The following is a 9,420-nucleotide window of genomic DNA, read 5'->3' on the forward strand; positions in this document are numbered from 1 at the left end:
ATACATATACAACGTGTGTGAATATATACATGTACATATACACGTGTGTATATATATATATACACACGTGTATATATACATGTACATATACACATTTATGTGTACAATAGCACGTTAGTTGCTGATTCAGAAGTAATGTCCAATGGTGTTTTTTTAGAAAACAATCTATTGATCAGAAACGTTTGATCACCAGTCCATGACGTCATGCTCGTTCCCATGGCGACTCAGTCTGTCCTACATTTCATTGGCTGGAATCAGTCACATGATCTCTGAGCTGGAGACACGTTTGTGTTGCGAAGGGGGCGGAGCCTAAAGTGTGACGTCAGAGACTGAAGCTCGTGGATTGAGGTCTTTGTTCTTCTCTGCTGGAGGACTGCCGCCTGAAACTCATCTCACTGTATTTAACTGTCCAGTAAAACAAGTGCACACTGAACGAGTCCCTTATTCTGCCTCAAGTACACCTGTAGACCAGAGACCTGTAGAACTGTACACCTGATACCTGTAGACCTGAGACCTGTAGAACTGTACACCTGATACCTGTAGACCTGATACCTGTACACCTGAGACCTGTAGACCTGAGACCTGTAGACCTGAGACCTGTACACCTGATACCTGTAGACCTGATACCTGTAGACTTGATACCTGTAGACCTGTAACCTGTAGACTTGATACCTGTAGAACTGTACACCTGTAGACCTGAGACCTGTAGACCTGTAACCTGAGACTTGATACCTGGAGACCTGTAACCTGTAGACCTGAGACCTGTAGAACTGATACCTGTAACCTGAGACTTGATACCTGTAGACCTGTAACCTGAGACTTGATACCTGTAGACCTGTAACCTGATAGCTGTCGACCTGAGACCTGTAACCTTGATACCTGTAACCTGATACCTGTAGACCTGATACCTGTAGAACTGTACACATGTAGACTTGATACCTGTAGACCTGTAACCTGTAGACCTGATACCTGTAACCTGTAGACCTGATACCTGTAGACCTGTAACCTGAGACTTGTAACCTGTACACCTGATACCTGTAGACCTGATACCTGTACACCTGATACCTGTAGAACTGTACACCTGATACCTGTAGACCTGATACCTGTAACCTGTAGACCTGAGACCTGATACCTGTAACCTGTAGACTTGATACCTGTAGACCTGTAACCTGTAGACTTGATACCTGTAGACCTGAGACCTGATACCTGTAGAACTGTACACCTGTAGACCTGAGACCTGTAGACCTGTAACCTGAGACTTGATACCTGTAGACCTGTAACCTGTAGACCTGAGACCTGTAGAACTGATACCTGTAACCTGAGACTTGATACCTGTAGACCTGTAACCTGTAGACCTGATACCTGTAACCTGAGACTTGATACCTGTAGACCTGTAACCTGATAGCTGTCGACCTGAGACCTGTAACCCTGATACCTGTAGACCTGATACCTGTAACCTGAGACTTGATACCTGTAGACCTGTAACCTGATACCTGTAGAACTGTACACATGTAGACTTGATACCTGTAGACCTGAGACCTGTAACCTGTAGACCTGAGACCTGATACCTGTAGACCTGTAGACTTGATACCTGTAGAACTGTACACCTGTAGACATGTAGACCTGTAACCTGAGACTTGATACCTGTAGACCTGTAACCTGAGACCTGTAGAACTGATACCTGTAACCTGAGACTTGATACCTGTAGACCTGATACCTGTAGACCTGATACCTGTAACCTGAGACTTGATACCTGTAGACCTGTAACCTGATACCTGATACCTGTAGACCTGAGACCTGATACCTGTAGACCTGTAACTTGTGACCTGTAGACCTGATACCTGTAGACCTGATACCTGTAACCTGAGACTTGATACCTGTAGACCTGTAACCTGATACCTGTAGACCTGAGACTTGATACCTGTAGACCTGATACCTGTAACCTGAGACTTGATACCTGTAGACCTGTAGACCTGAGACCTGTAACCTGTAGACCTGAGACTTGATACCTGTAGACCTGAGACCTGTAACCTGATACCTGTAACCTGAGACCTGATACCTGTAGACCTGAGACTTGATACCTGTAGACCTGATACCTGTAGACCTGATATCTGTAGACCTGAGACCTGTAGACCTGATACCTGTAGACCTGATACCTATAACCTGTAGACCTGATACCTGTTGACCTGATACCTGTAGACCTGATACCTGTAGTCCAGGAGGCCCGAACCACCTCAGCTGACTCCTTTGGAAACGGAGTAGCTCCCTCTATCTCTAAGGTCCCTACAGAGGAAACCCACCTCCTTCCCCAGCCTCAACAGACCTGCATCAGTCCCAACTATGTGAACCAGATTTCAAGATAGTCTTAAACCATGTATGAACCCTCTGATGCCAGAGCAGCCGAGTCCTCAGCAGGGCCAGAAGAACCAGACCAGGTGTCTCTGGAGCACTGAAGCTGACAGTCACAGCCCTGTGGAGCCGAGACCCTCTAGACCTCAGCAGCAGTAGCAGCATCAGCAGTAGTAGCATCAGCAGCAGTAGCATCAGCAGCAGCAGTAGTAGCAGCAGTAGCATCAGCAGCAGTAGTAGCAGTAGCAGCATCAGCAGTAGCAGCAGTAGTAGCATCAGCAGCATCAGCAGCAGTAGCATCAGCAGCAGTAGTAGCATCAGCAGCAGTAGTAGCAGTAGTAGCAGTAGCATCAGCAGCAGTAGTAGCAGCAGCAGTAGCAGCAGCAGCAGTAGTAGCATCAGCAGCAGTAGTAGTAGTAGCATCAGCAGTAGTAGCAGCAGTAGTAGCATCAGCAGCAGCAGCAGTAGTAGCAGTAGCAGCAGTAGTAGCAGTAGCAGCAGTAGTAGCAGCAGTAGCATCAGCAGCAGTAGCAGCAGTAGCATCAGCAGCAGTAGTAGCAGCAGTAGCATCAGCAGCAGTAGCAGCAGTAGCAGCAGCAGCAGTAGCATCAGCAGCAGTAGTAGCAGCAGTAGTAGTAGCAGTAGCAGCAGTAGTAGCAGTAGCAGTAGCAGCAGCAGCATCCGATTTAGAAAACACCTCATCAGAGACGCACTGGCGATCGATCCGTTTGTATTTGTAAGCGAAGACTCGATGACCTACGTTAGTCACGGAGTTCCACAAGGTTCTGTGCTTGGACCACTTTGTTTACCAGAATTGCGTCTCTTCTCTTGGCAGATGAGGTTCTGTTGGCTCCTTCAGAACGGGACTATGAAAGGGTCTTCCTTCCTAGGGAGTCCGGACTCTATAGATAGATATATACTTTATTCATCCCCAAGGGGAAATTTGTCGAACAGTAGCAGCACCAATAAACTAAACACAAGAATAAAAAATAAAACAAGATAAAAAACAGGGATGAAAGATATTGATATATACACGAAGTATACCAAGTAAAATATAAAATAAAATATATATGTATATATACAACATATATGCATACACAATACTAATGACAAATTAAATTAAATATAAAAATATTAAATATAGACTGTGCAAAATGCAAAGTGTGTGTATGTGTGTCGTGTAAATAAATGAAATGTGTGAAGTTCAGATCAACATAGCGTAAATATTATGGTCTGGCAAGAGGTGATCTGTTGTAGAGCCTCATAGCCGCCGGCAGGTTCTCCTGTATCTGTCCTTGTGGCAGCGTGAGGAGACGTCTGGAGAAAGTACTCCTCTGGCCCTGTAGGAGGTGGTGGAGAGGGTGGTCCGGGTGGTCCGGTATGGACAGCAGTTTCTTCAACGTCCTCCTCTCCACCACCTGTTCCAGGTGCTCCAGCTGGCAGCCGATGATGGAGCCAGCCTTCCTCACCAGTCTGTTAGACGGCTGGTGTCACCGGCTCCGATGCTGCTCCCCCAGCAGACAATGGCAAAGTGCAGCACACTGGCCACGCCCACTGGGAGAACATCTCCAGCATCTTGCTGCACACGTTGAAGGATCGAAGCTTCCTCAGGAAAAAGAGTTGACTCCTCCCCTTCTTGAACACAGCGTTGATGTTGGCCTTCCAGTTCAGTCGATGGAGACGCCCAGGTACTGGTCCTCCTCCACCATGTACCTGTCCTCTTCCATCAGGTACTGGTCCTCCTCCACCATGTACCTGTCCTCTTCCATCAGGTACTGGTCCTCCTCCACCAGGTACTGGTCCTCCACCATGTACCTGTCCTCTTCCATCAGGTACTGGTCCTCCTCCACCATCCTCCACCATGTACCTGTCCTCTTCCATCAGGTACTGGTCCTCCTCCACCATGTCCACGTCCACTCCCAGGACACTCAGAGGGGGAGGAGCTGTCGCCTTCCTCCTGAAGTCCACCACCATCTCTCTGGTCTTGGCCACGTTCAGCCGAAGGTGGTTCTCATCGGCCCACTTTACAAAGTCCCTCACCACTGCCCTGTCCTCCTCCTCCCGTCCATCCCTAATACACCCGACCACTGCAGAGTCATCAGAGTACTTCTGCAGATGGCATGACTCCGTGTTGTACTGGAAGTCACTGGTGTACAGGGTGAAGAGGAAGGGAGACAGAACAGTTCCCTGTGGGCTCCAGCATCACTGACCCCTGTTCAGCACACGGCCCATTCTGACAAACTGTGGCCTGTGAGGTCGTCAGTGATCCAGGAGATGGTGGACGCATCCATACCAACCACCCGCAGCTTCTCACTCAGCAGCAGTGGCTGGATGGTGTTCAATGCACTGGAGAAGTCAAAGAAAGTGACTCTCACAGAGACACCGGTTCCATCCAGGTGCGACTGAGCTCGTTGCAGCAGGTAGATGATGGCGTCGTCCACTCCCACATGAGGCCGGTAAGCAGATTGCAGAGGGTCCAACGACGATTTCACCTGCGGCCGGAGGTGGGCCAAGACCAGCCTCTCCAGCACCTTCATCACATGGGAGGTGAGGGCGACCGGTCGGTAGTCATTGAGCCTCTATGACAGTCTGACAGTATCCCTGAACCGACAGCTATAACCATACCTGCAAACTCATGAGGGGTGAAAAAGGTGACAACGGGGTGGGGGTCCTCTGCTCTGACTAAGTCAGTGCCCACAAACCCTTCTAATAAGAATATAATAGTTTGTATATATATATACAGGACTGTCTCAGAAAATTAGAATATTGTGATAAAGTTCTTTATTTTCTGTAATGCAATTAAAAAAACAAAAATGTCATGCATTCTGGATTCATTACAAATCAACTGAAATATTGCAAGCCTTTTATTCTTTTAATATTGCTGATTATGGCTTACAGCTTAAGAAAACTCAAATATCCTATCTCTAAATATTAGAATATCATGAAAAAGTATACTAGTAGGGTATTAAACAAATCACTTGAATCGTAATTAACTCGAAACACCTGCAAGGGTTTCCTGAGCCTTGAAAAACACTCAGCTTGGTTCAGTAAACTAAATCACAAGTATGGGGAAGACTGCTGATCTGACTGCTGTCCAGAGGACCATCATTGACACCCTCCATCAGGAGGGTAAGACACAAAAAGAAGTTTCTTAAAGAGCAAGCTGTTCACAGAGTGCAGTTTCAAAGCACATCCACAAAAAGTCTGTTGGAAGGGGGAAATGTGGCAGGAAACGCTGCACAACCAAGAGAGATGACCGCAGCCTTAACAGCATTGTCAGGGTGTCTACAGGAATAAACCAGTGAAATTTAAGACTTTTTAAGACTTTTTAAGACCACATCTAAATAAAATTTAAGACCTAATTTACGATGGAAATATACATTAATCTAAATTAATTAATTCAAAGTAAACACACTGATGTCTGTTCAAAATTAACAGTATGGTGTAATGCAAAAGGATAACACAAATGTCATTGCTGTTGTAAATTATATTTATTAATACATTTTCAGAACATTTAAGTCCCATGAACAAATGTCTCTAAAATTAAGTAAATATATTTAAAAAATACATGCAACATAGTTCCTTTTGAACAAAAAAAATCCATAAAACAAATAACATTTCCAGCTGCTTTTAAAATGCAAATTCATTTACATAATAGAATGTATGTGTGTGTGAGTTCTTATGTCTCTATGTGATGGATGTTTGTGCACAGGTTCATGTCTACTCCTGAGCTTTTGTGAATATACTAGGAAAACAATCTTTTTCAAACTGTATTAATATAAAAACTTCCAGTTGACATTTGGTCCATTCTCCTGGAAAAAAGAAAGAAAAAAGGCAGACATTAGCCAACAGTCACCACATCTCTTATGACACCACCACTTCAGATTAATGTCAGACTGGATAAATAGGAATGAATACTATCTTTACAAATGAAGCAACGTGAGCCATCCCTTGAGCCTAGTGAACACTATGTAGACATATTGACAGGTAAACACCACTCTACTACCATTCTAAATCTATTTTTAATTAGTCTAATTAATGTGTAGTGCGCCTATGCATAGCTGTTATTAACTTGACACATGAGTAAAGCTTAACTATATGAAACACAGACTCATATACAAGAGGATAGTTAATACATATATTTATGTTACTTACTTTGAGGTGCTGAAGTAGGTCCTGGGCGTGTCATGGCCCATGAGCTGTGCTCCATAGGATCCTGACTGGACGTGGTCATTTCACCAATAACGCACATGGTCCAGCTTGCTGTGGTCTGGTCCAGAGTCTCATGGTGGTCTGGTCCAGAGTCTCGTCAGAGTCTCGTGGTGGTCTGGTCCAGAGTCTCGTGGAACAGAATGAAGACGCACTGCAGCGTTGGTCTTCGTGATGAGCTCTTTGTTGCAAGGCGCTGGATTTCCGGTGACCTCCAGCGTTGTAGTTGGCGTCGTTGCGGCGGAGCAGGAGCTAGCGGTGCAGAGGGGCTAGCGGCGGAGCAGCAGCTAGCGGCGGAGCAGGAGCTCGCGGCGGAGCAGCAGCTAGCGGCGGAGCAGGAGCTCGCGGCGGAGCAGCAGCTAGCGGCGGAGCAGCAGCTAGCGGCGGAGCAGCAGCTAGCGGCGGAGCAGCAGCTAGCGGCGGAGCAGGAGCTAGCGGCGGAGCAGCAGCTAGCCCCGGGGGCTGCTGGCGGCCTTCGCTAGTCTCTGTGCTTCTTGCTCTGCTCGTGAGATTCCACCGCTGGAAAGTCTCGCGACACACAACGCAGCTTCAGAAGCATTTCACCCACCGTGACCAGAAACACTCGTTCTTTTCAAGCCGTTGTTGAACTTGCATCCTGCCATGTTTTCTAAAGTAGCCGATGCTTCACGTTGTAGGGATTGATAGGACCGAATACGCGGTGCTCACCCGTGCGCGCATCACGGCAGCTTCGATGCGGCGCACATCGCTCTGTCGGGGGAGCCGAGAATTGTTTGGGGGATTTCACCCTGTTAGAGGAAACACTGGAGTTGATAAGCGTGTCTTCTTGTCTGATCAATACGCAACTGTGAGGTGCGCGAATGGACCGAGCGGCCAGCTGCTGATCACTCAACAGCCCGACCTGCACGAATAGGCGGTGCAGCATGGCCAACATATTTTTGGGAGCACCGAAGACCCATTTTGACCCAGGAAAACCCCTGGACATGACACCCAAAAAATTTAAGACCAATCCAATCTGAATTTAAGACAATTTAAGACTTTTTAAGGCCTTATTTTTAGGAAAAGCAATTTAAGACTTTTTAAGACTTTTTAAGGACCCGCGGACACCCTGATTGTGAAGAAGAGTCGCTTCCAGAATTTGGGGGAGCTTCAAAGACAGTGGACTGAAGCTGGAGTCCAGGTATCAAAAGCCACGGTTCACAGACGTGTCCGGCAAATGGGCTACAATAGCCGTATTCCCATGGTCAAGCCACTTCTGAACTCAAGACAACGGAAGAAGCGTCTGACTTGGGCTATGGAAAAGAAGCACTGGACAGTTGCAGAGTGGTCCAAAGTCCTCTTTTCAGACGAAAGCAAGTGTTGTATTTCATTTGGAAGTCAAGGCGCCAGTCTGGAGAAAGGCTGGAGAGGCGCAAAATCCAAGTTGCTTGAAATCCAGTGTGAAGTTCCCACAGTCAGTGATGGTTTGGGGAGCCATGTCAGCTGCTGGTGTTGGTCCACTGTGTTTCATCAAGTCCAGAGTAAATGCAGCTGTGTACCAAGAGATTTTAGAGCACTACATGCTTCCGTCTGCTGAAAAGCTCTATGGAGATGAGGATTTCATTTTCCAGCATGATCTGGCACCTGCCCACAGTGCCAAAACCACCAGTAACTGGTGTACTGACCATGGCATTACTGTCCTCGATTGGCCTGCCAATTCCCCTGACCTGAACCCCATCGAGAATTTGTGGGGTATTATGAAGAAGAAGCTGAAAGACACCAGACCCAACAATGCAAAGGACAGATACAGGAGAACATTCCTGCCGGCGGCTATGAGGCTCTACAACAGTTCACCTCTTGCCAGATCACCCTAACCCTTCTTATATTTGTGTTTTTTATTTTTATTCTTGTGTGTTGCTGCTACTGGCTCGACAAATTTCCCCTTGGGGATTAATAAAGTATATATCTATCTATCTATCTATCTATTGAAGCATCCTGGGCATCCATAAACCCTCAGCAATGCCACAGGCTGATTGCCTCCATGCCACGCCGCATTGATGCAGTAATCCGTGCAAAAGGATTCCCAACCAAGTACTGAGTGCATTAATGGACATTTTCAAATGTTTGATTTTGTTTTGCTGTTATAAATCTTTTTTTTTTACTTGGTCTGAGGAAATATTCAAATTTTATGAGATAGGATTTTAGAGTTTTCTTAAGCTGTAAACCATAATCAGCAATATTAAAAGAATAAAAGGCTTGCAATATTTCAGTTGATTTGTAATGAATCCAGAATGCATGACATTTGTTTTTTTAATTGCATTACAGAAAATAAAGAACTTTATCACAATATTCTAATTTTCTGAGACAGTCCTGTATATATATGGCCGCCACACCTTGAAATATTCAGTAATATTTATTTTGCATGGGCCCAGGTGTGAATAGGAGCGAGGCCCATTCAGAGAATTCTCTCTTGGCGACGACAATCACACAGGTTAACAAGTCCCACGTTACACTATTTTACAAATCAAGTAACTTCCTGAATTTGGTGCACTTGAACACTTTTTTAATTTCTAAATTATTTTAGAAATCAATTCCCTTTGTTCCTTATTTGATCCAATAACCAATAATATATATAGTCAAAGTCAAAGTCAAAGTCAGTTTTATTTGTCAATTTTCCATATGTGCAAACATACAGAAGATCGAAATTGCGTTTCTCTTCTGTCCAACATAAAGTGAATTGTGCAACATATAGACAACATAGAGTGCAAAAATAGTAAAAAACTTGTGAACATATAGACAACATAAAGTGCAAAAATAGTAAAAACATATAAACATATAGACAACATAAATTGTGCTAGCAGCATTCAGACATGTGAGTCTGAAAGAGGACGGAGTGGGAGGATG

The 9,420-nt window shown here is 45.4% G+C and overlaps 1 protein-coding gene and 1 long non-coding RNA gene across 2 annotated transcripts; one reads left to right on the top strand and one right to left on the bottom strand.

Annotated features, from left to right (window-relative positions):
• Positions 1-2,973: 2,973 nt before the first annotated feature.
• LOC130191099 (uncharacterized) lies at positions 2,974-5,168 on the top strand. The gene is made up of 2 exons (XM_056410774.1): positions 2,974-4,142; positions 4,234-5,168. The coding sequence occupies exons 1-2, from the start codon at positions 3,730-3,732 to the stop codon at positions 4,556-4,558; spliced, it is 738 nt and encodes a 245-aa protein (XP_056266749.1). The 5' UTR covers positions 2,974-3,729; the 3' UTR covers positions 4,559-5,168.
• A 653-nt stretch (positions 5,169-5,821) lies between these two features.
• On the bottom strand, positions 5,822-6,589 carry LOC130191103 (uncharacterized). The gene is made up of 2 exons (XR_008831116.1): positions 6,505-6,589; positions 5,822-6,161 (listed from the first exon to the last, which is right to left on the bottom strand). It is a non-coding gene; the product is annotated as an uncharacterized LOC130191103 (long non-coding RNA).
• Between the last annotated feature and the right edge of the window lie 2,831 nt (positions 6,590-9,420).

This window comes from Pseudoliparis swirei, unplaced genomic scaffold (assembly GCF_029220125.1).
Source record: "Pseudoliparis swirei isolate HS2019 ecotype Mariana Trench unplaced genomic scaffold, NWPU_hadal_v1 hadal_26, whole genome shotgun sequence".
NCBI lineage: Eukaryota > Metazoa > Chordata > Actinopteri > Perciformes > Liparidae > Pseudoliparis > Pseudoliparis swirei.

Excerpts from the sequence above, each read along its gene's own strand:
- LOC130191099 (XM_056410774.1), top strand. The coding sequence starts at position 3,730 with ATGGACAGCAGTTTCTTCAACGTCCTCCTCTCCACCACCTGTTCCAGG. Across the intron at positions 4,143-4,233 it reads TACTGGTCCTCCTCCACCAG|GTACTGGTCCTCCTCCACCA; the intron begins GTACTGGTCCTC and ends CTCTTCCATCAG.